The following is a 27,951-nucleotide window of genomic DNA, read 5'->3' on the forward strand; positions in this document are numbered from 1 at the left end:
CAGATCAAATAACTGAAGTGTGAACTCAGCCTAACCATAGGTATGCACAGCTTTAGATACACAAATAAACTTTATCCAAAATAATTCACATTCAACAAGCCAAACACATGATTTAGCTTAGTGTACCAGCCAGGCACCATACATGCTTCAATTAAACAAAAAAAAATAAAAAATCATGAAAGAAAAATTACATGCAGTGTACAACACAGGAGACACAGTGCAGTCCAATGTTTTATTAACACTGAATCATTGCAGAAGATTAGAATTATATTAAATTATGTACAGTAATCCAGACATGACCAATACTAAAAACAACATAAATTTACAATGAATTTTCCAGAAACTAGTCTCAGATTTATTTATTTTTTTACATGTTTTTTAAGTGTGTGTATCCTTAGGATAAGTCATCAATATTAGAATGGCGGGGGTCCGATCAGCTGGTTGAAGAGAAGGTCACGTGCCATGCAAGTGCTGCACTGATGATGGCGAGCAGCCTTCTCTTCAACTAGCTGATCTTCTGGGGTGCTGGGTGTCGGACCCCCACCGATCTGATATTGATTACCTAAAAAATCGTGTAAAACCTCTTTAAAAATTAGAGCTTTCTTTTGTTTGCATGTTCTAGATCTTCTTGGTTTCCTCTATGCAAGAAGCTTTTCCTCAACTCAGAAGCGAGGGACAACCTTCATCTGGTATGAATGAGGTCTTGAAGCGTTGCTGTTGGGCATTGGTCTTATGCTCAGATTATTTCTGTCTATTGTAGGCTCCAATGTAAACTTTTGCAGTATGGTGGTGAGAAAGAGGAAGAGCTCCATGCGAGCCAGGCCTTCTCCCATACACATGCGTTTGCCTAAAAAGATACAGCAAGCATACATATTAAGAAGTCAAGCAAAATTGGATACTGTTAGATTTCCACTCTAGTGAAGCTAAATCTGATGAGTTATCTTAACTCAAAAGGTGCTGAAAAGGGATAGTCCAGGGACATATTTAATTCTGTTACATTAGTACTGTGTACTTAAGGTCTCTTTACACGGGATGATATTACATCAGATTGTTGGGAAGGAAGCATTCCTTTCTGACAATCTGCTGCTCGCTGTTGGTGGAGGAGACCGTTTTATTTACATGCAGCGATCTCCTCCAGAGATGGTAAGAAGCGATCACTAACGCCATCCCTTTTCCCCATAACTCCCCATGACTCATTTTGCTCGTTCATCGGGAAAATCGGCAGTACATTTACACTGCTACATCATCCCTAACAAGCGTTATTTTGAATGATCTATACAATTCTCAGCCCATGTAAAGGGCCCTTTAGTAAAGGCATTGTCCGTCTTGTTATCAAATGTCAATGAGACGAACCATTCTACTATGAACAATAGATCTAGCCTCTGACCTTTTGCTAGACGTTCCACAAATTGGAAGCAATGTCTTTTCATATGATGGTTGTAGCATTAATATGATGTGTGTCTATTAAGACAGGGCAAGATAATTGATTTCTAAGCCCTGTCAAGGAATGTTTTGGTCTTAAAACACAGTATAGATTCACGACCACAAACATCCGCTAATATTTTCCTATACCAAACCCGGGTTAATATGAAGCTCACCCTGCTTCGCCATAGATTTCAAAAAATTTTCAGCTTAACTAAAAGCTAATGATCAACTAATCAGGTTACCTGTAGAGAATGGCATAAATGCATCATGTTTCTTAAAGCAACCATTCTCATTAAGAAAGTGTGAAGGATCAAACTCTTCTGGGTTCTTGAATTGTTTTGGGTCTTTCAACACAGAGGTCAGGACTGGAAACACCAGGGTTCCCTGAAAGTTAGTAAAAATGTTAAAAACTGGGTCTAGTTATCAATTGATAGGAAGAATTGAACCAAGATGACGAGAAGATCAGCACACCTTCCTCAGCATGGCTATCCCCTAAAGGTAGATAGCCTGCTTAGCCATGAAGCCTACATACTGTATACTTTTTTAATAACAGCCGAGTAAGGATTGAAATAAAATGTCAATTGTCTGGCATGATTTTTTAGCTTAAAAGATAGCAAAAGGTAGACAGCTAAGACAGTCAAAACGTTAAGAAGATTAGTAGAGTATGTTATATGATTAGAATAATAATAAACTCTTATGCAGGAGAACAGAAGCTGGCTCCTAGTGCTACCTCCAGGATAGATACTCTACATATCAATGTGTAGCACTTACAACAATCCTTGGATCATGACTTAGGAATGGGATATAAGCCAAAACCAGCTTTTTAAAAGTTTTTTGCCAGAGGGGGAGGGGGGGAACTGTTTCCCCTTTCCCAGGAAGGATTGTCTGGCTTACAAAGATTCAATAGTCCAACTTTGCGGTCTCCATAAGGAGTAGATTTATTCCCCCAGATACCTTTGGAATGTGATATCCTCTGAAGGTTGTGTCCTTGCTGACAGAATGAGGCAATCCTGTAGGGGCAATATCAGCAAATCTTTGAACCTCATGGATTACAGCTTCTGTATACGGCATTTTACTCTTGTCTTCTATTGATGGACAACGATCTTTCCCGATTACATTGTCGATCTCTTTATGGATCTTTTCTGAAACAGATAAAAGACGTAACATTGCTCATATTTTTCAGACTAGTATCATTATAATATCATATAATATCTTACTTGAAGATCTTGGCCGAAATCCCGTGCATGGTGACGGACTGATTATGTAATCTTGAGTCGCGCGAGATTTCTCGCCAGATCTTTAAGCAAGATGACGGTGGCCTGCCCATTGTGATAAAATGGATCAGGTATTTTTTTTTTTACATTTTACACTGTTATTAATATCAGTTTCTGCGATCATGTATAAACCTGGCATCTGAGTGGTACAATGGCAGGGAGCGGTGCAATCGCAAGCAGTGTTTTTGTGTTTGCCATGGGAAACTAAGCATACCAGATGCGACATAAAAAAACCTTGTAAGTCAATGGTGCCGGATCCATTTTTTCAGACACAAAAAAAAAAAAATTGATCTGGCGCCCATTGACTTCCAATAGTATCTGGCATGTTAATTTTCAAAATAATGCAACCGAACACATTCTGAACGGATGCAGCTGGTTGTATTATTCAAACGGATGCGTTTTCCTCTGGTTTTGAGATCCTCTGCCGTATCTCAAAACTGGAATGGAAAACACAGATGTGAAAGCAGCCTTACTTCTATAGCCACACAACAGTATGAGTACTGTATTATTTAAAAAAAATAATACATCAGACCAATCACCTTGTATTTCCGGATGTTTCAAGAGTATAATAAAACAATATCTCAATGTCATACTTGTAGTCTCTGTTCCCGCAAAGAATAAATCTAATATTGTACACTCTAGGTTCTCATCATGAAATTCGGTGTCTGGATTCTTTTTTTCCTTAAAAAAATAATAATTCCATCATTATTTTAATGATCAATTATTACCAAGTCTGGATTTTTTTTTTCTTTAAAAAAAAATATAATTTGCTGTTATTTCAATTTTCAAATATTATCAAATCCCTACACACTCGTTGCTGATGTAATACAGTAGGACTTGGAGTGAATAAAAAGTGCAGTGTTGCCCATGGCAACCAATAGAATCAATGCTTTCAACATCTTTTTTTCAAAGATACTTCAATTATTGCTGCTGTGGAACCTTATAAATATGTTACCTCTTCCATCTTCATAAGAAAGCAGTCTATGAAGTCACGAGGGCAGTTTTCATCCAGGGTGGCTCGGTGACTTTTCACCATATCCTTAATAAACTGTTTCAGGTTGTTGAAAATTTTGAAGATCTTCTGGTGAGGACCAGGAATGTAGGGCATTACGGAGGGGAATATGTTAAGGAGCTAATTGAGAAACCAAGTAACAGAAAACAAACATAGCATCAGTATTATTTTGTTAGTTGAGTGTTATATTTAAATGTGTTAGTATATAAATTGACATTCCCTTACGTCCTAACCAGTGGCACAAATGGGGTATTCTGCCCCTGTGGACTGGTTAGGACAGGTGGAAGTTTAATGAAACAATCAAAAAAACACTGGCATGCACACGCCCTCCCTGCCCCCAATAAAGAGGGGTGGGACCCTCCAACCCATGTGTTTTTTTCTGTCCTGCGGACAGGACGGGACGGGTGGTGCACTCCTCCATCCCTGCGGTGGAGAGAGTGTTTGTTTTTTTTCCCCCCTTTTTTGTTTGAATCTCGGGGGTCTTGTGTGTTCCCTTGGGAGCTGCGCCGCTCCTCCGATGCGGCTGAGGATGTCCTTTCGGTTTGTGCCGCTGTTTGCCTCCCTTGTAGAGAGCCCTGCTACTGTGGGGCTTACCTCTTTTTCTGAGCTGGAGTGCTGGAGCGGCGGTGGCGGCGTCCTGCATGTTCGGCTGGGCGCCGCCTTCCTGCGGAAGTGACGTCAGGTGACTTCAGGTGACTTCCCGTAGGGGGGCCTTTAAATGCTTCAGGGTCCCTCTCTGGGTCCAAAATATAAAGTTTTCTCTTTTAGTTTTTTCTTTTAGTTTAAAGATATAAACTCAGAGGTTTACCCCGCCCCCTTTGTGGGCGGGGCTTCCTTTTTGGCGCCAACAACCCTATTTAAACTGGATGAAGCTCCAGGTTCAGTCTCCTGGAGCGCAGCTTGCTGTTAACCTTGAGTGTGGTTTGGTGCTAGAGTGTTGCTACCTCTGTGTGCTGAAAATCTTCTTTGTGCTGATTTATATAGAGCTTGCTAGGATCTTCTGGGTAAAGATCCTGAAGCTTGCGATTAAGTCCTGTTTTCTTGAATTTTGCTAAATTCATGTCTCTTTTTTAATTTTCAGCCATGTCGTCTACCGGTGACGGTGAGCGAGAGCCCAGCAGGAAATCCGCGGGCAAGAGGCGCCACCTGCAGTGCCATGACTGTCAGATCGTCCTGGAGGACTCTTACGATTTCTCCCGGTGCCCATCCTGCAGGGCCAAGACCCTCCCCCAGCTGGAGCCATCTGTCCACGACGTGGTCGATTGGGTGAAGGGGTACATGGAGTCCAACTTGACCCAGGTCAATGCCTCCATACAGGAATTGAAGAGTGCCCTGGTCTCCAAGCGTCATCGTCCCTCCTCCCCCCATCGTGCTATGGAGGTCTCGGGGGGTCAGGAGGTGAGAGAGGGTTCAGCCTCTTCCTCCTCGGATGAGAAGGATGGATTCGCATATTTTTTTCCGCTGGAGAAGGCCCAGCGACTCCTAAAATCCGTCCGGTCGGGGGACCAGGACGTTGATCCAGGGGAAGCCTCATCCTCTGCCGCTAGGGGGCCTAGGGCCTTTAAAGCGGATGATTCTCTCCTGTCTCTGATGAAAACAGAGTGGAGAAAGCCAGAGAAAGGTCCAGTGTTGACCAAAAGGTTCAAGGCGGTGTTCCCGGTTAAAGAGGATCAGGTATCGTCCTGGGGGCCTGTCCCCAAAGTGGACATGGCGATAGCAAAATTATCCAGAAGGACCCTGATCCCTTCAGACGACGGGTCAAGTTTGCTGGACCCGATGGACCGGAAGGCGGACTGCGCCCTTAGGCGCGCTTACTCCTCGGCCTCCGCTTCCGCCTCAGTCGCAATTTCTTCGTCCGAAGTGGCGAATTTTCTAAAATCTAGATTTTCTCAAATCCAGTCTGACCTGGACCAAGGGGTCTCTAGGGACGACATTCTGGCCTCATGTAAGACGGCCAGCCTAGCCATTGACTTCTTGTGTGACGCAGCTCCACAACAACTGAAGCTGGCATCCAAGACCATGGCTCTTTCAACCGCGGGCAGGCGTCCGCTTTGGTTGAAACCTTGGAAGGCCGATACGACCTCAAAACATAACCTTTGTGCCATGGCATATGAACCCGGCAAACTCTTTGGTGCAGAGCTTGACCACATAATGGAGGGGCTGTCGGACAAGAAGGGCAAGTCCCTTCCCCAGCAGTCCTTTCGTGGTCGGGGCAGGGGGTATAGTTCCAGAGCGGAACTGCAACCCAGACCCCAGAGGAATTGGGGTTCCCGTAGAGGAGGAAGATCCTCTCGGGGTTCTAGACCCCCCAAGAAGTCCTCGGCGCTCTGATTGCGGGCCTCCTCGAGGCTCTTTGTATTTAGCCGGTCTGACTGGAGATCTCGGGCTCCCTTCTCCCCACATTACCGTTGGCGGCCGCCTACAGCACTTTCTACCTTGTTGGCAGGATCATATCCAGGACAATTGGGTCCTGCGTGTAATTTCTCATGGCTACCTTGTAGACTTGAGCAGTTTGCCTCTGGACAAGTTTGTCCAGACAAGGCTTCTTCCCAGCAACAAGCAGAAGATTCTAGAAAGCTACGTGCTAGAATACTTCCAGAAGGGGGCCTTAGAAGAGGTTCCTCTCCAAGAGAGGGGAACAGGTATCTACTCCCCTGTTTTCCTGGTACCCAAGAGTACCGGTGGTTGGAGGATGATTATAGATCTGAGGTTCTTCAACCGTTTCATAAAACAAAAGAAGTTCCGTATGGAAACTATCCAGTCAGTGACCAATCTTCTTATGCCGGGAGATTTCTTGGCAACCTTAGACCTCAAGGATGCTTATCTCCATATTCCCATCCATCCTGGGTCCAGAAGATTCTTAAGGATCACGGTAAATATCGGGGGGGGGTCCTAAAACATTTTCAGTTTGTGGCCCTCCCATTTGGGATTTCTTCAGCCCCACACACTTTCACCAAAGTAGTGGTCTCTGTGGTGGCCGCACTAAGGCTTCAGGGCCTGAGCATAGTTCCATACCTGGACGACTGGCTCCTCAGAGCTCCTTCCCAAGCGATCCTGTCCCAACACATCCAAAAGGCTGTTACATTCCTACATCAGTTAGGATGGATAATCAATTGGGACAAATCCCAACTTCAACCAGCCACCTCGGTAAGGTTCCTGGGGTTCATGGTGGATTCAATCAGGATGACAATTCATCTCACTTCCGAAAGAAGGCAATCCGTGCAACAAACAGCCCGTTCTCTCTCTGTACCAAAACAGGTAACGATTCGAACGTGGATGAGGATGTTGGGACTAATGTCTTCAACTGCAGAGGCGGTACCTTGGGCATTATGGCACCTACATCCGCTCCAGTCGGAAGTATTAGCCAAGTATTAGCCAAGGGAGAGCACGGTGGGACTCAATTCCGTGCTCTCCCTGCCTTACAAAGTCCGATCCTCTCTGAGGTGGTGGTCCCACCTCACGGACGGCAAGTCCCTGATCCAACCCTCTTGGATCATACTTACTTCAGACGCATCCCTAGTAGGCTGGGGTGCGCATCTTCAGGACAAAACAGTCCAGGGAACTTGGACACCTCAGGAGAGGTTATTGTCATCGAATCTCCTGGAGATCAGAGCAATCAGACTAGCTCTTCTTCATTTTGCTCCCATCATTCGAGGGAAGGCAGTGAAGGTACAGTCAGACAGCATGACCGCTGTACTGTATATCAACAAGCAGGGAGGCACGAGGTCACAAAGTCTCCTGAGAGAGATAGGGGTGATTTTGGATTGGGCAGAACTGAACCTCACCCACTTATCAGCCGTTCACATTCGCGGAGTTCACAATGTGATTGCGGATCGTCTGAGCCGAGGTCTTCCAACCGGAGAATGGTCACTTCATCCAGAGGTCTTCAAGGAGATAACGCTCAGGTGGGGCATGCCAGAGATCGATCTCATGGCAACGAGGTTCAACACCAAGGTGGAGAAGTATTGCTCCCTTTACAGGGAGGACAACCCGGTGGCAATAGATGCGCTGTCAATCCCATGGAGGTTCAGGCTGGCCTACATCTTCCCTCCAATTTCCTTGATACCAAGGGTCTTGATGAAAATCAGGCAGGACCAAGCGTCAGTTATCGCCATTATCCCATACTGGCCGAAAAGAGCTTGGTTTACCAAACTCTTACAGATGAGTCGGGGTCAATTTCTGAGGCTTCCCCCAGAGAGAGTACTGGTGTCGGGGGGCACCCAGGTCTCCTCAAACCTTCAAATGTTCAACCTGACCTGGAGGTTGATCAGTCCCTTCCAGGGATAGAAGGGCTATCGGGGTCTGTCTTGAGAACCCTGGAGCACTCCAGATCAGAAGCTACCAATAAGGCCTACTCCAGAATCTGGAAGATCTTTTCATCCTGGTGTACAAGACATCAGCAAAGATCCACTGAAGCTTCCATCCCGATGATCCTCCAATTTCTTCAGGACGGTCTGGACAGGGGGCTATCACCAGCTACCCTTAAAGTGCAGATTTCAGCAATCTCTGCTTGTCTCAACAGAGCTATTTCTCAAGACCCCCTTATCAAGAGGTTCCTGAAGGGAGCCTCAAGATTAAAGCCTACAGTAATCAGACCTATCCCGGCTTGGGATTTGTCGGTCGTGCTCAGGGGGTTATCATCTCCCCCCTTTGAGCCCCTAGAGGAGGCGGGATTCAGGTTCCTGACCTGGAAGATCACCTTCTTGTTAGCTGTGACCTCTGCAAAGTGAGTTGGGGAACTCCAGGCTTTTTCTGCCTTTGAGCCATATATGAAGTTCCTACAGGATCGGGTACTTCTAAATTTTTTACCTACCTTCATCCCAAAGGTTCCTTCCTTTGACAATATCAATCAGGTGATCTCCCTACCAACTTTGGCTCCACCCCCCTCCTCTGAGGAAAGAGGGCTCCATACCCTCGATATTGCGAGATGTCTTAGGATTTACCTGGAACGCTCCAAGGTATTTAGGAAGGATGAAAACCTCCTTATCCTTTTTTCCGGCACCCATAAGGGGAGGAAAGCCTCTAAGCCCTCCATCAGTCGCTGGATTAAAGAGGCAATTCGGGAGTCTTATATGTCTCAGGGCTCGGAGCCCCCTGAATTTGTAAGGGCCCACTCTACTCGAGCAGTGGCCACTTCTTTTGCAGAGAGAAGCTCGATCCCATTGGACGTGATCTGTAAGTCAGCTTCTTGGAGTTCTCACTCCACTTTTATCTCACACTATAGAGTGGATACCAGAATACATAGTTATTCCTCATTTGGCCGGACAGTGTTATCTTCCGCCAGGCATGAGGACCCTCCCATGGGGGTTTCTACTTGCTAAATCCCCATTTGTGCCACTGGTTAGGACGTAAGGGAATCGTTAATTTCTAACGATAATTTGTTTTCCCTTAGTCCTAACAGTGGCACACAAATTTCCCCCCCTATGTTTATTAATTGAGATTATGGTTGTCTACTTGTAATTACACATGGGTTTTAGGGTCACACCCCTCTTTATTGGGGGCAGGGAGGGCGTGTGCATGCCAGTGTTTTTTTGATTGTTTCATTAAACTTCCACCTGTCCTAACCAGTCCACAGGGGCAGAATACCCCATTTGTGCCACTGTTAGGACTAAGGGAAAACAAATTATCGTTAGAAATTAACGATTATAAATGAAGTCTGTCACCAGCAAATTGACAGATAAACCAGGTACTACGTCTTGTAGGACTAGCTCAGCTGAGAGAGGCTTGGGCCCACCTTTGGGGCACTTAAATACTCATTTGCACAAGTGAAAGATATCATTGCATTCAGCTGAGCTAGGCCTACAAGGTTATGTGCCTTGTTTATCAGTGAATTTCCTAGTGAAAGACTCCCTTTAAACTTGACTTTAAATTCTTCTCTACATCCACCGTATATGTACTACGAATGTCAGGTCTTTAAAGATGGCACCAGCTGTGGAGCGAAAGCCATAGCTGCAGACGGCCTGCTGTATGAAACTCCAGCTAATATCCATAATACACACCCCAAAATAGTGTTAACAAAAACTACAGATCGTTTTGCAAAAAATGTACCCCCAAATATCTTCGTAGACATAGCAATAAAAAGTAATGGGGGGTCATAATTTATTTTAATTTTTTTTGTATTAAAACCCAAGAAAAACTATACATATGTGGTATTGCCGGATTCGTACCGGCCTGGAGAATGAAGAGCACAAGTCAGTTTTACCAAATAGTTAAAGCTGTAAAAAAAAAAAAATACATAAAACTGTGGCGGAATTGCAGTTCTTCCAATTCCTCCCCATTTGGAATTGTTTCCCACTACCCACTACATCCTATGCAATATTAAATGGTGGAATTAGAAAGTAAAACTTGTCCCATTAAAAAAAACAAGCCCTCATAAGGCTATAAAAAATATGGCTCTGGGGAGGCAGGGAGTGAAAAACAAACAAAAAAACTAAAAAAACTGAAAATCGCTGCCCCAGGATGAGGTTAAAGCATATGTCAACCTTCATAGGAAATGTTTTTTTAATTAATTCAGTGCATCCTAAATAAATAAATAAAAATGAAGCTACATTTACACCTCCATCCTTGTAGGTACTCAATAGTAAACTATATTTAATTAGTACTTTCTGCAAAGATTCCTTAGGCTTCTTTTACACCTCGGCCGGGTTATCTGACTGACAGGTCCAGCAGGCAATGCCACAGCACTCAGCACACAGTAGTTTTTGTAGTTTCTCAGCATATTTACCGGGTAGAAGTTGAATCATTATAGTCAATGGGGTCTGGTGGGAAAGCGGTAGTGTCCGGCAATGAAGGATCTGGAGAACTCTGGCAGGCTGTTCTCTACCTGAACAGTCGGCCGGAATTCCCTGCCACAAGTGTGAAACTAGCTTTATTTTGATGTTCTGTTTTGATTTTGAACCAAGACTGTGATCACCCCTGATCTAAGAAAAGGCATCCAAAGAATGACATTCAGTCATAGGTCCATCCATTGTGCATTACTATACTTTCCCAAAAGAGGTTAATGGGTTACTGTGCCTGGAAATATGAAATGGACAGATGGACGGCAGACCTTTCCAGAGTGCAAATTCTGGGTAATTACATTGCACCCATATACCTGTTAGACAGTTTGTAACATTTACCTGCCCTGAGCGGGTGTTGAACAACTGGAAAAGATCGTGAAGACATAATAAGAGATTCAAAAACTTTTTATCTTCATAGTCAAATCTTTCACCAAACACAACGGAGCAAATGACATTAGAAACAGCAGATCGTAATATATATTTTGGGTCAATTGGAGCATCTGTTAGTAAAAAAAAATAAAAAAAAGGAAATTATTGCTTTAAATTGGTATTATTATCTCAGTCATTTATGGCATATCCACAAGATATGCTATAAATATCAGATAGGTATGAGTCCCATCTGTCTACAGAATGGGGCCCCGTTGTCCCGAGTTGGGAATGGAGAGGTGTTTGTGCTTGTGTGGCTCTCTCTGTTCATTTTAATAGCACTTCCAAAAGTAGCCAAGTCCATCTGCTCAGCTATTTTTGAAAGTACAGTACCACTGAGTTGTTGGCAGAGAGGTGTGCATGCTCAACTTCTTCTCCACTCCCATCTGAGCATGATCATGTCCTGTTCTGGAGATAGAAGCAGGTCCCAAAGGTAGGGCCCACACCTATTGGACACTCATGGTGTGTCTTGTGCACATAGACCCATCATTTCTATTGGTCCGCAAAAAAATAACTAATCACCCGTGTGCTGTCCGCATTCGTATATACGTCCTACAAATTTTAGAACGTGTCCTATTGTCTGTTTTTTGCAGACAGGAATAGCCATTAATATTTATAGGACTGAGAAAAATTCAGATTGCACACAGAAGGTATCCCTTTTTTACGGATCAGTGGTTCTGCAGTAGGCCTATTATGTATGTCCTGAGTGTCGGAGACAGATATCTTTGGAACTTAACCCACCTTTATCCTTCATAAATTTCTCAGCAAGACACCGGGCTTCTTCTTGGATTCTTTCTTCAATGCTCCTCTTTCCCAATCCAAAATTTCTTAACGTTGTCAGAGAGAAACGACGAAGAATTTTCCACCTTTCCCCACTGCTTGAAATGACCCCTATAAGTTCAAGAAGACAATTAAAGGGAGTATACTATATTCTTTACTAATGAAAACCAGATACTGAAGCACATTCTCTTTTTTTTATAATCTGTTCTTATTTTCTGATGGTAGATTTATTTAATTTCCTGTATATGATTATGAGGCGGCCATCTTGCCTGAGCTGCTTTTAGATATCTGATTGAGACTATTTGTGACAACAATCCCATTGATATTTCAAGATTTCAAAGCTATGAGTGGCCCACAATGAAAGAGTGTGGGGAAATATCCTTCTAAAATATAACCTTTATATGATATACATTAAAATATACACCTGAAGATGCATCACAATACAAAACATATAGTCAAGGGGTTCTGGGTGGATACCCCACTGCTGGTAAAGAAAAAAGACAAAACTTAGCACTGATACGCATAGGTGAATGCTAACAGTATAACCCAACCAACACAAGTATAACATGTATTGGGGTTCCAGGACGGATACCCCACTTCTGGTAGGACAAGAATATAAGATGTAACTGCTGCGCCGGTGTGGACACAGACAGTCTTACCTGACCGACCAGATGACTAGGATCAGCGTGGTAAGGGAGTCAGGCCTGACGGAAGGGAGTGTAGACAGGGAAAAACAGTCATGAGAGTATGGATGCTGTGCCCTATATCACCCTATATACTTGGTAGGATTGGGGCCTGCTCCCATGCTGCCTGTCTACACAGAGCACTCGCCCTGAAAAGAGCGACCCCGTCCGGATACCTGTCCCTAGTTATGGACCTGAACCCTAGTCTAGTGAACAAACATAAAAAACACAAAGCGACTACAGGCCTCCCGACGTGGCACGTTTCTGTCGTGTCGACTCCTCAGGGGGATAAAATGCATGTAGAGACAAAACGAAAAATATACCGTCTATGACCGCAAGTAGCAGTCAAACATATGCTGCAGTAGGACGGTTACATGAAAGACTAGACCCAAGGTTCAGAGTCAAAGTCTAGGGGCAGGCATCCATGGTGCAGGATTGCCATGCTACAGAGGAATAAATGCTTCTCTGCTCCTTGGTGTGTAAGGATCTGGTGGTCCTCACTAAAGGTAGTATCCCTAATGTTAAGGGGGTTTATCAACCTATACCAGCCACACTGACACATACCTTCATGATGTTTAAATAGATTCCCAGCGCGCCTCTTCCAGGGAGACCGCCCTGTCAGCATCGGCGTCGGCGTGTGACGTCACGCGCATGCGCCGTGACGCACCAGACGCCGCCGCCGATACCACATGATTACGGCGACCAATCGGATCAGGAGGCGGAGGGAGAGAGCGGTTACCATGGAGAACATGTCAACACAAGGTAACCTCACAGTACGTCCCACAATGGAGGCGTCCGTGACAACGCTACAGAGCAAGATCGTAGCAAATTAAAACTGACATTTCTTGCAGGTTCGCAGCAACAAGAACTAGATAGAAAGAGCTGGACACAATACCAGGTTGTTTTGGAAAATTGTGAAATAGTAGTATGTCTCCTATATGTGCATCCCTTCCAGAGGAATAGGATGCCACCACAGGATTAAACATTACTATTATTGAGGAGTAAGCTTAGCCAATATCTATATAAAGCACCCATAGTCCAGCCTTTCATTCAGGCCCAGGGGTGCAGATGTTTTAAGGTGGAATATCCATCGGGATTCTTGCTGAAGCAGACATTTGTCCCAGTTGCCCCCTCTCACAGGTGGTTTGACCACATCAAAACCGAGGAACTTCAGAGAGGCTCTACCATTGTGCACAGTGTGGACGTGTTTAGAGATTGGGGTATCTCTTTTGTGTGAGATGTCCCCCAAGTGCTCCCCTATCCGCCTCCTGAATTCCCGTATCGTTTTACCTACATATTCAATCCCACATTCACACTGGATCCGATATATGACCCCTCTGGATTTACAGTTAATGAAATGCGGGATTGAATATGTCTTGCCTGTGACATTGCTCACAAATGACTTGCCAACCTGTATGCGTTTGCACGCTATACAATTTCCACATCTATAACAACCCACAGTTCTACATCGCAACCAGGTGGTCTTGGTGCGATCGGGTGCATAATGACTATGCACTAGCTTATCACGTATGTTCGGCCCCCTACGATAGGTTATTTGTGGTTGGTCACCTAAAACGTCTTTTAAGTCAGGGTCCATTTTGAGGACTTGCCAATGGCGCCCCAAAATCTGCCTGACTTGTTTAGACCCCCTATCGAAATTGGTGATGATTCTCATGACCTTAGTGGGTGGAGTGGAAAGTTGATTGGAAGTGAGCAGTGAGCTCACACGCCGACGCCGATGCTGACAGGGCGGTCTCCCTGGAAGAGGCGCGCTGGGAATCTATTTAAACATCATGAAGGTATGTGTCAGTGTGGCTGGTATAGGTTGATAAACCCCCTTAACATTAGGGATACTACCTTTAGTGAGGACCACCAGATCCTTACACACCAAGGAGCAGAGAAGCATTTATTCCTCTGTAGCATGGCAATCCTGCACCATGGATGCCTGCCCCTAGACTTTGACTCTGAACCTTGGGTCTAGTCTTTCATGTAACCGTCCTACTGCAGCATATGTTTGACTGCTACTTGCGGTCATAGACGGTATATTTTTCGTTTTGTCTCTACATGCATTTTATCCCCCTGAGGAGTCGACACGACAGAAACGTGCCACGTCGGGAGGCCTGTAGTCGCTTTGTGTTTTTTATGTTTGTTCACTAGACTAGGGTTCAGGTCCATAACTAGGGACAGGTATCCGGACGGGGTCGCTCTTTTCAGGGCGAGTGCTCTGTGTAGACAGGCAGCATGGGAGCAGGCCCCAATCCTACCAAGTATATAGGGTGATATAGGGCACAGCATCCATACTCTCATGACTGTTTTTCCCTGTCTACACTCCCTTCCGTCAGGCCTGACTCCCTTACCACGCTGATCCTAGTCATCTGGTCGGTCAGGTAAGACTGTCTGTGTCCACACCGGCGCAGCAGTTACATCTTATATTCTTGTCCTACCAGAAGTGGGGTATCCGTCCTGGAACCCCAATACATGTTATACTTGTGTTGGTTGGGTTATACTGTTAGCATTCACCTATGCGTATCAGTGCTAAGTTTTGTCTGAGCTGCTTTTAACAGCATTTAGAGACATGCTTTACAGCAGTCATTAAGTCTGCAGAGTCAATACACAAGACATGGTTATTGCAGAGGTCACTGTACAAAGATGGAAGTTCATAAGCTTTGATGTCACAGATTGTTAATATTAGATACCGTGTTAGCTGTATATAGGTGTTATGTGTCTTTGTAATCCTGCCTTTGAGTACAGTAGGAAATGACTACTGGAAATTGATCTCTATGAAAGATGAAGTGTCAGTTTATCATAAGGCTTAGGAACCATACATTTCTTAGAGTATTAATGGACAAATGGCCCTTTTTCAAAGGGCCCAGCCAACAGCATTATGTATATGGAAGGTTCCAGACTAAGATGACATATATGGTAGAAGGGTCAGGCAAATTCATTTTTCACTCAAGCTTTTCTTCCTGGAGATAAATTGCATAAGAGGTGTAAAGAAGCGTTGTTCTCCTCTACCCCCATTGACAACACATAAACACTGGAGATGAACGAATCGAATCGCACAAAGTGGAATTAGATCCGAATTTCAGGATAAATTCGATTCGCCTAGAAACACGAATTTCCTTGTGCTTCGTGTCAGCGAGTCGATTTAACCTGAAATAGTATAAAAAACAAAAAGATTCAAATTTACCTCTTCCATTTGCTCGCGACGTTCCGCCAGCCTCCAACTTGCTTGAAGATCGCGGACGAAATCCCGTGCAGCGCGAGATTAAATCTCGCGCCGCACAGTATTTTGGCCTACATCTTCAAGCAAGATGGCAGTGGCTGGCCCGTCGCGAGCAAATGGAGGCGGTAAGTTTAATTTCATATTTTTTATTGTTAAATTTACACTCAGATGCTGCGATCATGTATGAATGCGGCATCTGAGGGGTACAATGACGAAGGTGGCGCTATCGCAGGTCCCGGTAATTGCACCTGCTACTTACGAAAAAATGTGCATCATGACAAAGTAATTGGCTCTTGGCCAACCAGACACCTTTAGTAGCCAGCGCAAAAACTGCAAGATTTTAACATTTATTTTAAATATATATGAAAAATTGACAGTAAATCAAAATCAATAATTCTTTAAAAACAAACATACAACTTAATTTAAACAGTATGAGATTTTCTGATGACACATTCATTAAATGAGTTGTCCAGATTTCATCCAAAAACAGCAACATATTATCATCCACAGTGGGAACCATTACAGTAACTAGAAGTAGTAGGTAGTCTTGAGCTAGGTCAAGCATTCAAAGAGAAGGAATTCAGTCTGAAGTTTAGGAAAACTTTGAACAGAAACAAATCCGAATTTTCTCTCTCTTCGTGGTAACGAATCAGGTTTTCCTAAAATGGTGGCTGCATATGTTACAAAGTGGAAGTAAGAAGCCCGGGAACACAAGGTCACCCGTAATGCCATGCAGCCAGCCAATCCGAAAATAGCCATCCCCTGTGATGTCACAGCCCTATAAAACCCTCATCCTGAGTGGTAAGGAGAGACGTGGCATGCACTATGCGCTAGGGACAGTGTTGCTGAAAATGATTAATAGGACAATATTGGAAAGGGAGAGTGCAGGGGGAGTGTAGGGAGACTACAGGGAGAGTGTAGGGAGACTTATTCTATACAGTTTTATTTATGTATTCCAACATTTACTTATTCCTACATCAGCCATAAACTAAGATATGTAATTCAATACCGATAACATGGAACCTTTATTATTCCACTGCCAGCGTGCCAACCAATACCATCCAGTCTGCACCTCTTAGGGAGGCCAGATTTTTATAATGACCATCCTCATCTTTTACTGGCTTTACTTCTTCCAAATCATCCTTCAAAGTCTTCATGTCCTCGAAAAGTTAGCAAGGTGCAGAGAGAGAGGAGGAGCTGGATGTTCCTGATGACATATTCTTATCGATATTAGATGATGTGGAAAAGGAGGAAAAGCAGATGGTAGAAGAACTGCTCCCTCTTGTAGGGAAGGAGAGCGCTGGGGTTGGAGAAGTGGGTATGTCAAAGCTGATAAATATTCAGTGTTTACTGTCAAATGACCTTCAGGTGATTGCAGGCAAGAACAGCAATAATATGCATATTGTCCCCCCACCTAACAAGTCAAACCCCATACTAGCAACAGCCCCTGTTTAAATGTGCATTAAGGGTGCTGCGGCCATTAACAATGAAGAAGAACTATACAGTGTTCGTCATTATTAAATGAAAGGCAGCTGTGGGCTTATTGGCCGTGCTGTTCTTCACTGCAGCATGGCCGCAACCTGTCCGCAGCACAGCAGCTCCGTGTGGCTGTACCCTAAGGCAGAGTGGTCTGGGTATACCTGATTTATAGTGATTCACGACAAATTCATTTGTAACAAATCAAATTTCTTGGTGGACTTCGGTAAAGTTGCCAAATTAAATTTTTTAAAACATTGCTCATCTCTACTAGTAGGTTGGTTCAGCGGGTTCCACATTTAGACCTCTTTCGCACATACCACACTTACTATGAGAGAAGTATACTTTCACAGCATTATACACTGTGATGACCCTCCCCCCATCTGTCAAATATTATAGGTATCATCAGAGATGTACAGTATGACCTCTGTAAAGTATTATAGAATAATTCACATTGATATAAATAAAAAGGTATTTTATTATTTTACTTTACCATCTTACCAAAATCTTTATTAAAAAATTCTCCAGCTCCTGTGTCTCCCCTGTCACTAAAAGCATCGCTGCGGTCCACCAATGCTTCCTTCACAGCATCGTACCCAATCAGTACTATCGTCCGAAGATTGGCTATGTAGAGGGTATAGACAGGTCCATATGTCTCACTCAGCTAGACAGATATAGAAAACATGAAAAAATGATAAATTTAACACTTGTTACTGTTTTTATATGAGAGTATTACGGGTCTGTACAGGAGCTGTATAATGTTGATCGCAAATATTCTAATCGCAAATTTTTATCACGAATATCGGCAATTCGCAAAGATGTAGAATATAGGGCTATATATTCGTAATCGCGAATATTCTAGACTTTTTTTTTTCATCAGTAACCTCCCTTCTTGATTGTGGGCCAATTAGAAGGCTGCAATGTCTTTGTCTGAGCTTAGCGACATCCCTAGCAACCAATAGGAAAGTTGCCGACCCCTTACTATATAAGAACCTCCCCAGCAGCCATTTTCTGCTGTTTCTTTTGCAGTTCTGAGAGAGCAGTGACATTGCTGTGCTCTGTGCCTTCATCTGGATCCTATTCCTTATCCAATTACATTAGATGGTTATTTAGCTCATATATATAATACAGATAGTTAGTGGGAAATAGTCAGTGTAGGTTAGATAGTGATATAGTGTAGCTGATAGGTTCCAGTGCACGGTGTTAGGTAGTGTGATAGGAATTACTGTTTCTCTGCTATCCATACATACATGCTACAGACATAGTGCTGTGATGTCACAACAATACTTAGTGCACCAATCAGTAATATCTACTCAGACCTGCTAACATGTGAAGTTGCATGTATTGTGCAAATAATTTGCGTATCATTAGTGCCGATTTGCGCAACTGAGAAAATAATGACGAGGTCACGATTTTTAGAATTCGCAAATTTATTGCGAATATTATGTGAACAATTCACGCAATATCGCGAAAACAAATATTGCTTATGCCGCTCATCACTAGAGCTGTACACCTAGAAATGATGATCCTGTCCAGTGGTATCAAAAACACCTCAACTAAAAGACTGATGTAGGAATTGCTTTCCTTTCTGGATCTCATGAGACTGGGATATGATTTCTGCACAGGCCAGTAATGAACCATCAGGTTGTTAATACAGGGGGAAGGGTAGCATTTTATTGCTCTCCTTTAGTAGCTAGAGAGGAGAGCAGCTACAAAGAACACCTCTCTGGAGAACTCAACAGGTCAATGCATTGCATTTAGCTTATTCTTTTCAGTGGTCACCATGTAATACTTTATTTCCCCGGTGGTGGTGCTACAGGCACATTGAACATTTGCTGCTGGCTTTACATAACAGCTAATTGCTGATGCTTCATGCAGTGGGGGCACACCGTCATCTACTCACTGTCACAGGATCCTTCTAACAAAACTGTGTTCCCGAAAGTAGATGACCCTTTAATTTTTCACATAGAAACCTATGTTATAATTTCCTCTGTACACATTTTTATATACAGTTGCAAGAAAAAGTATGTGAACCCTTTGGAATGATATGGATTTCTGCACAAATTGGTCATAAAATGTGATCTGATCTTCATCTAAGTCACAACAATAGACAATCACAGTCTGATTAAACTAATAACACACAAAGAATTAAATGTTACTATGTTTTTATTAAACACACCATGCAAACATTCACAGTGCAGGTGGAAAAAGTATGTGAATCCCTAGACTAATGACATCTCCAAGAGCTAATTGGAGTGAGGTGTCAGCCAACTGGAGTCCAATCAATGAGATGAGATTATAGGTGTTGGTTACAGCTGCCCTGCCCTATAAAAAACACACACCAGTTCTGGGTTTGGTTTTGACAAGAAGCATTGCCTGATGTGAATGATGCCTCGCACAAAAGAGCTCTCAGAAGACCTACAATTAAGAATTGTTGACCAGCATAAAGCTGGAAAGGGTCATAAAAGTATCTCCAAAAGCCTTGCTGTTCATCAGTCCACGGTAAGACAAATTGTCCTTAAATGGAGAAAGTTCAGCACTGCTGCTACTCTCCCTAGGAGTGGCCGTCCTGTAAAGATGACTGCAAGAGCACAGCGCAGACTGCTCAATGAGGTAAAGAAGAATCCTAGAATGTCAGCTAAAGACTTACAAAAGTCTCTGGCATATGCTAACATCCCTGTTAGCGAATCTACGATATGTAAAACACTAAACAAGAATGGATTTCATGGGAGGATACCACAGAGAAAGCCACTGCTGTCCAAAAAAAACATTGCTGCACGTTTACAGTTTGCACAAGAGCACCTGGATGTTCCACAGCAGTACTGGCAAAATATTCTGTGGACAGATGAAACCAAAGTTGAGTTGTTTGGAAGAAACACACAACACTATGTGTGGAGAAAAAGAGCCACAGCACACCAACATCAAAACCTCATCCCTACTGTGAAGAATGGTGGTGGGGGCATCATGGTTTGGAGCTGCTTTGCTGCGTCAGGGCCTGGACGGATTGCTATCATCGAAGGAAAAATGAATTCCCAAGTTTATCAAGACATTTTGCAGGAGAACGTAAGGCCATCTGTCCACCAGCTGAAGCTCAACAGAAGATGGGTGTTGCAACAGGACAATGACCCAAAGCATAGAAGTAAATCAACAACAGAAGGGCTTAAACAGAAGAAAATACGCCTTCTGGAGTGGTCCAGTCAGAGTCCTGACCTCAACCCGATTGAGATGCTGTGGCATGACCTCAAGAAAGCGATTCACACCAGACATCCCAAGAATATTGCTGAACTGAAACAGTTCTGTAAAGAGGAATGGTCAAGAATTACTCCTGACCGTTGTGCACGTCTGATCTGCAACTACAGGAAACGTTTGGTTGAAGTTATTGCTGCCAAAGGAGGTTCAACCAGTTATTAAATCCAAGGGTTCACATACTTTTTCCACCTGCACTGTGAATGTTTACATGGTGTTTTCAATAAAAACATGGTAACATTTAATTCTTTGTGTGTTATTAGTTTAAGCAGACTGTGATTGTCTATTGTTGTGACTTAGATGAAGATCAGATCACATTTTATGACCAATTTGTGCAGAAATCCATATCATTACAAAGGGTTCACATACTTTTTCTTGCAACTGTATACTGCACATCATTTCCTTAACATCAGGTATCTCCCATTTTAGGCAGGATTGATTCCATAACACAACAGGACAGCAGTCCGGGCATCAAATTCCCCTTTTACTCTGGATTTATCAGTAGAATATAGGCTGCTGTTTGAGCATCAGATACAGACTGTCATAAAATATCTTGTATATGATGATGGACTTGAAAAGCAGCTGCGGGGATTATGAATTCCCTAAGGCTACCCTTGTCTATAGCTGGATCATCCTGACTTCCTGGAGAGATTTATGGTGGGAATTAATATGGAACCCATGTCCTATTTAGGGTAAAATAGAAGGTAAGTGTACATACCTTAACTAAAGACTGTGGTAGTTCTGAGGTGCTTATCTGATGGATGTTCCCCAAGGCTGGTAGAGGTGTAGGTCCTGGGGGTAGGTTCTTCTGGTTGATTCTACTCCACCATTTAATGAGATAAATTAGGAGGGTGAGTCCTGTAGCCAGAAGAAGAGTCGAAGCAATGTTCAGAGCCATTCTGCGCCTCTGTTGTCACAGCTCTGGCTGTACTATTGTACTATGTCCCTCTGTATTTATACATGACCAGGGGCATGGCAGCAATCCAGATAACACGTGATCTTTGAGGACATGCAGGGTGTGCTGGTGTAGATTACAGCTCTATTGCATGATATATTGTAAATACTAGCATAATAAGCAAGATTTATTTAAAGGGAATTAGTCACTGGGAATTTTGCCATCAATCGAAGAATAATCTCTGGTAGGTGTAGCTGGCCAGTAGGGTTGAGCGAACCTGAACTTTAGGATCTTACATGAACTGACTGACAGGGGTCAGCCCCTGCAACTTCTGGGTCTCCAAATTGGGCACATGGCCTGAGCTTGCCCTTTACCCCTTGCAGGTGCTGGCCTGCTCAGCAGCCAGTGTATTGTCTGAACGTGTGTTTAGCATGACTGAAGGGGGTTATCACAGGTTATATTTCCCAATGTTTTGGGGTGTACCCTAATTTTAAAAATAAAATTTAAAACCAAAAAGCAGTGTAGGCTACCTCCTCCACCGCCGCTTCCACATACACCGCCACATTCACCGCCTCCTCAACCTCCTACTCTATTCACACTGATTGCCTCCCTTTATATCCCCTCCCATACTGCCTCACTTTGTGGTTTAGACTACTTCCTGGATTGTGCTCTCTGCTAGAAGCTGCAACTGCTGGTTCCTCAGATAAGTCTCTTCCTTTATTTGTGTTTTTCTGCTGGCTTGATTCTAGGTGACCCTGATTCCCTCCGTATTAAGTGCAGGGAGCCGGTGGTCGTGTCCCCTCACTATTGTAGGGTTTTCAGATGTCATACAGTCGAGGCACAAGGGCATGGAATTATCTATCATAGAGATATTTGCATGGGCTTAGCAGTAAGGGAGAGTTCTAGGGCTTTTATAGGGCTTACCCATATGTTCCTTAGTTTGGGATCAAGTCAGTCTGATTTTTATTTGTGACTTCCAGTTTTCTGTAACACCATCCGTGACATTATAAACCACCAAAACCGTTTTAAGCATGGATCCGGTTTCAGCCTTGATGAACCGCATGCGGGGTCTTTCATTGGAGGTAGCAGATCTCTGTAAAACTGTATCTCAGTTTTAGGTGACTGGTTCTGCTTGTGTTCATGGAGTTTGTTCTGAGCCTAAGATCTCGCTTCCGGATACGTTTTCTGGGGGTAGTGAGAATTTTGTTCGTTTTAGAGAGGCTTGCAAACTCCTTTTTCGCCTACTTCCCCATTCCTCTGGTGATGAGGAGCAGAGGGTGGGGATCATCATCTCGCTGCTCAGGGATAACGCTCAGTCTTGGGCCTTTTCACTGCCGGTGGGGGCACGGCTCCTCCAATCGGTGGATTAATTTTTTGTAGCCCTGGGTCAGATATATGATGATCCGGATCGTATTGCTCTGGCTGAATCTAAACTGCGTCTTTTATGCCAGGGTAAACAGTCCGCAGAGATATACTGTTCAGCATTTCGGAGATGGGCTGTCACAGCCACTATCTCTGGCTGTGACCTACCGTCCTTGCTCGTTCGGCGCTCCTCGCTGAAGTTTTGTTTCTGTGTGTTATTTGTGGTTCTGTATGGGTTAACTCCCCTGTGTGCCTATTAGGAGTTAATCCTCTGTCTGCTCCATGGGTGTGGTCTCTCTGCTGCACCCATGGAACCTGTATATAAGGCTGAGGTTTCCTCAGTTCTGTTTCAGCTCTCCTGGTGTGTGTTGTCTTGTCCTGTCCTGCTCCTGGTTTGTACTCTCTCTCCCATGCTGCTGACCCATGGGATCCGTGTCTGTCTGTCTGTGCTCTGTGGGTTTCCCTACTTGTTCATTAACGTCGTCTTTCTGTTATCTGTTCTGCCTGTTATGTTTTAGTTACTTTGTGTGTATTATTATATCTGTGTTCAGCAAGCCTTTGCAGCAGAGTGGCATGCGCAAGGCCATGCAGTTTACTACTGGTGGAGCAAGTCCTTCTCTGCTCATTGCCACTCCTGCTCTCTTGCGTGAACTCCTGCTTGTATTATTAGTTGCCCTGTTTTGTATTTGCCTGTCTGTTATGTTTGCCTATGTGCCGTCGGTACCTTCTGGTACCTGTTGTCCATTTGTTCCTGCTGTCACTGTCTAGTTCACGCTCCAGAGTGGACCCTGGCAACTTCCTGCGGCAAAGTCTAACCCTACCATCTAGGGCTCTAGTGAATACCAGGAGTTGCTTAGTCACGCCCCTCTGGAGTATTACTAGACAGTGGCGCAGTGGGGGTTTTCTCCCACTGTGCTGACGGTACATAGAGCTCATGTTTTGTCTGTGCTGCCTTCCCTGGTTTTGGTTTGTGCAATAAACTCTTGTGTGTCTGTACCTGATTTCTGTTTGTTTATTGCCTGACGACGCGGTGGTCTCTCCTGGGACCTCCAACTCGTGACAGAATGAACAAGTGAACTTTCACAGATTTTTTTTTCGTTCTGTTTTCTGCTTATCTGTAATGTGTGTGCATTCTGTATTTCCCTCTTTATGCTGCCTTAGGTATCGGATTTGGTTGCCTTGGTGTACTGGCTGCGGTGTTTTCCGTGTATGCTGGTTGCCAGGGGTGACGTCCGGTGTAGCCTTTTAGCTTGCAGTTCTGCCTACGGCCGTGTTTTCCGTTATCGGCGCAGGCATCTGTTTCTGGTCCTGGGCCTCCGGAAGGGGGTGTCAGCATGTCTGACCAATCAGTTCTTGGCAGACATGCCATTCTCTGGAGGGAGAGTGGAGGGGGAGGTGTTAGCACACTGCAGTTCACTATGACTTTTGTGGCCTTGTAGGCTGGCTGCATTCCTCTTGGCGTACTGGCTGCGTTTACCGTGTAGGCTGGTTGCTAGGATCTGCGCGCTGGCTGCGGTCGTCTTATGTGTTCTGCTTGTGTACCTCTGTACCCCTTTGATTCTGATTTTCTTTGTATTCTTGTCTGGTTCCTGTTCCTGGTCCCAAGCCTCCGGAAGGGGGTGTCAGCATGTCTGACCAATCAGTTCTTGGCAGACATGCCATTCTCCGGAGGGAGAGTGGAGGGGGAGGTGTTAGCACACTGCAGTTCACCATGACTTTTGTGGCTGTGTAGGCTGGCTGCATTCCTCTTGGTTTACTGGCTGCGTTTACCGTGTAGGCTGGTTGCTAGGGGCTGCGTGCTGGCTGCGGTCGTAGTATGTGTTCTGCTTGTTTACCTCTGTACCCCTTTGATTCTGATTTTCTTTGGATTTGAGCTTGGTTCCTGTTCCTGTCCCACTCCTCCGGAAGGGGGTGTCAGCATGTTTGACCAATTAGTTCTTGGCAGACATGTCATTCTCCGGAGGGAGAGTGGAGGGGGAGGTAACTTCTTGGTGCGGTTCACTTGACGTGTATGCCGTGTTGGCTGGCTATCTTTCCCTGGCGTACTGGCTGCGGACCCTCCGTGTAGGCTGGTTTTCAGGGGTTGGGCTGGTTGCGGTCATCGTGTGTGTTCCTGCCCTTGCACCTCGTCACCCCTTTGATTTCTGTCCCCTTGCCTGGTTCTGTTTGGGTTGTTACCTCACTTCTTCCCCTTTCTGTTTGGGAGGAGAGGGGGGGGCTTTGAGGGATGGGAGTGTCACAGCCACTATCTCTGGCTGTGACCTTCCGTCCTTGCTCGTTCGGCGCTCCTCGCTGAAGTTTTGTTTCTGTGTGTTATTTGTTGTTCTGTATGGGTTAACTCCCCTGTGTGCCTATTAGGAGTTAATCCTCTGTCTGCTCCATGGGTGTGGTCTCTCTGCTGCACCCATGGAACCTGTATATAAGGCTGAGGTTTCCTCAGTTCTGTTTCAGCTCTCCTGGTGTGTGTTTTCTTGTCCTGTCCTGCTCCTGGTTTGTACTCTCTCTCCCATGCTGCTGACCCATGGGATCCGTGTCTGTCTGTCTGTGCTCTGTGGGTTTCCCTACTTGCTCATTAACGTCGTCTTTCTGTTATCTGTTCTGCCTGTTATGTTTTAGTTACTTTGTGTGTATTATTATGTCTGTGTTCAGCAAGCCTTTGCAGAAGAGTGGCATGCGCAAGGCCATGCAGTTTACTACTGGTGGAGCAAGTCCTTCTCTGCTCATTGCCACTCCTGCTCTCTTGCGTGAACTCCTGCTTGTATTATTAGTTGCCCTGTTTTGTATTTGCCTGTCTGTTATGTTTGCCTATGTGCCGTCGGTACCTTCTGGTACCTGTTGTCCATTTGTTCCTGCTGTCACTGTCTAGTTCACGCTCCAGAGTGGACCCTGGCAACTTCATGCGGCAAAGTCTAACCCTACCATCTAGGGCTCTAGTGAATACCAGGAGTTGCTTAGTCACGCCCCTCTGGAGTATTACTAGACAGTGGCGCAGTGGGGGTTTTCTCCCACTGTGCTAACGGTACATAGAGCTCATGTTTTGTCTGTGCTGCCTTCCCTGGTTTTGGTTTGTGCAATAAACTCTTGTGTGTCTGTACCTGATTTCTGTTTGTTTATTGCCTGACGACGCGGTGGTCTCTCCTGGGACCTCCAACTCGTGACATGAGCAGCTGATACTGGTTGGAATGATGCTGCACTCCGAAGTCAGTTTTGCCATGGTCTCTCGGAGGGATTGAAAGATGCATTTGCCTTTCATGAGAGACCTGCCTCGTTGGAGTCTGCCATGTCTCGAGCTGTTCGTATTGACAGGCGTCTTAGAGAGAGAGGAGAGATCACTCCTTCCTGACATTTGCTGCTGGCTTTACATAACAGATAATTGCTGATGCTTCATGCAGTGGGGGCACACCGTCATCTACTCACTGTCACAGGATCTTTCTAACAAAACTGTGTTCCCGAAAGTAGATGACCCTTTAATTTTTCACATAGAAACCTATGTTATAATTTCCTCTGTACACATTTTTATATATACTGCACATCATTTCCTTAACATCAGGTATCTCCCATTTTAGGCAGGATTGATTCCATAACACAACAGGACAGCAGTCCGGGCATCAAATTCCCCTTTTACTCTGGATTTATCAGCAGAATATAGGCTGCTGTTTGAGCATCAGATACAGACTGTCATAAAATATCTTGTATATGATGATGGACTTGAAAAGCAGCTGCGGGGATTATGAATTCCCTAAGGTGCTTATCTGATGGATGTTCCCCAAGGCTGGTAGAGGTGTAGGTCCTGGGGGTAGGTTCTTCTGGTTGATTCTACTCCACCATTTAATGAGATAAATTAGGAGGGTGAGTCCTGTAGCCAGAAGAAGAGTCGAAGCAATGTTCAGAGCCATTCTGCGCCCCTGTTGTCACAGCTCTGGCTGTACTATTGTACTATGTCCCTCTGTATTTATACATGACCAGGGGCATGGCAGCAATCCAGATAACACGTGATCTTTGAGGACATGCAGGGTGTGCTGGTGTAGATTACAGCTCTATTGCATGATATATTGTAAATACTAGCATAAGAAGCAAGATTTATTTAAAGGGAATTAGTCACTGGGAATTTTGCCATCAATCGAAGAATAATCTCTGGTAGGTGTAGCTGGCCAGTAGGGTTGAGCAAACCCGAACTTTAGGATCTTACATGAACTGACTGACAGGGGTCAGCCCCTGCAACTTCTGGGTCTCCAAATTGGGCACATGGCCTGAGCTTGCCCTTTACCCCTTGCAGGTGCTGGCCTGCTCAGCAGCCAGTGTATTTTCTGAACGTGTGTTTAGCATGACTGAAGGGGGTTATCACAGGTTATATTTCCCAATGTTTTGGGGTGTACCCTAATTTTAAAAATAAAATTTAAAAACAAAAAGCAGTGTAGGCTACCTCCTCCACCGCCGCTTCCACCTACACCGCCACATTCACCGCCTCCTCAACCTCCTACTCCAGATCAAGATTATTATTTTTTATTTTTACCTATTTTAGGTTATTTAAAGTCATTTACCTATCCACATTTGTTTGCAGAACACTTGCCATGCTCTTAAATACATTTTGATGCCATTTGCAGCCCTCTAGCCTTTTCCATGACTTTTTTACAGCCATTTTAACCACCTCAGCCCCCAGGGCTTAAACACCCTGAAAGACCAGGCCACTTTTTACACTTCTGACCTACACTATTTTCACCGTTTATTGCTCCGTCATGCAACTTACCACCCAAATGAATTTTACCTCCTTTTCTTCTCACTAATAGAGCTTTCATTTGGTGGTATTTCATTGCTGCTGACATTTTTACTTTTTTTGTTATTAATCGAAATTTAACGATTTTTTTGCAAAAAAATGACATTTTTCACTTTCAGTTGTAAAATTTTGCAAAAAAAAAGAGATCCATATATAAATTTTGCTCTAAATTTATTGTTCTACATGTCTTTGATAAAAAAAAAATGTTTGGGTAAAAAAAAAAATGGTTTGGGTAAAAGTTATAGCGTTTACAAACTATGGTACAAAAATGTGAATTTCCGCTTTTTGAAGCAGCTCTGACTTTCTGAGCACCTGTCATGTTTCCTGAGGTTCTACAATGCCCAGACAGTACAAACACCCCACAAATGACCCCATTTCGGAAAGTACACACCCTAAGGTATTCGCTGATGGGCATAGTGAGTTCATAGAACTTTTTATTTTTTGTCACAAGTTAGCGGAAAATGATGATTTTTTTCTTTTTTTTCTTACAAAGTCTCATATTCCACTAACTTGTGACAAAAAATAAAAAGTTCTATGAACTCACTATGCCCATCACGAAATACCTTGGGGTCTCTTCTTTCCAAACTGGGGTC

At 44.2% G+C, this 27,951-nt stretch overlaps 1 protein-coding gene across 1 annotated transcript; it reads right to left on the reverse strand.

The window, feature by feature from the left end:
- Positions 1-218: 218 nt before the first annotated feature.
- On the reverse strand, positions 219-21,268 carry LOC121009412 (cytochrome P450 2A13-like). Its single transcript, XM_040442519.1, has 9 exons — positions 21,046-21,268; positions 17,583-17,745; positions 11,658-11,807; positions 10,830-10,990; positions 3,655-3,831; positions 3,239-3,380; positions 2,380-2,567; positions 1,668-1,809; positions 219-847 (listed from the first exon to the last, which is right to left on the reverse strand). The coding sequence occupies exons 1-9, from the start codon at positions 21,223-21,225 to the stop codon at positions 663-665; spliced, it is 1,488 nt and encodes a 495-aa protein (XP_040298453.1). The 5' UTR covers positions 21,226-21,268; the 3' UTR covers positions 219-662.
- Positions 21,269-27,951: the final 6,683 nt, after the last annotated feature.

The sequence above is a fragment of the Bufo bufo genome, chromosome 8, assembly GCF_905171765.1.
Source record: "Bufo bufo chromosome 8, aBufBuf1.1, whole genome shotgun sequence".
NCBI classification, from domain to species: domain Eukaryota; kingdom Metazoa; phylum Chordata; class Amphibia; order Anura; family Bufonidae; genus Bufo; species Bufo bufo.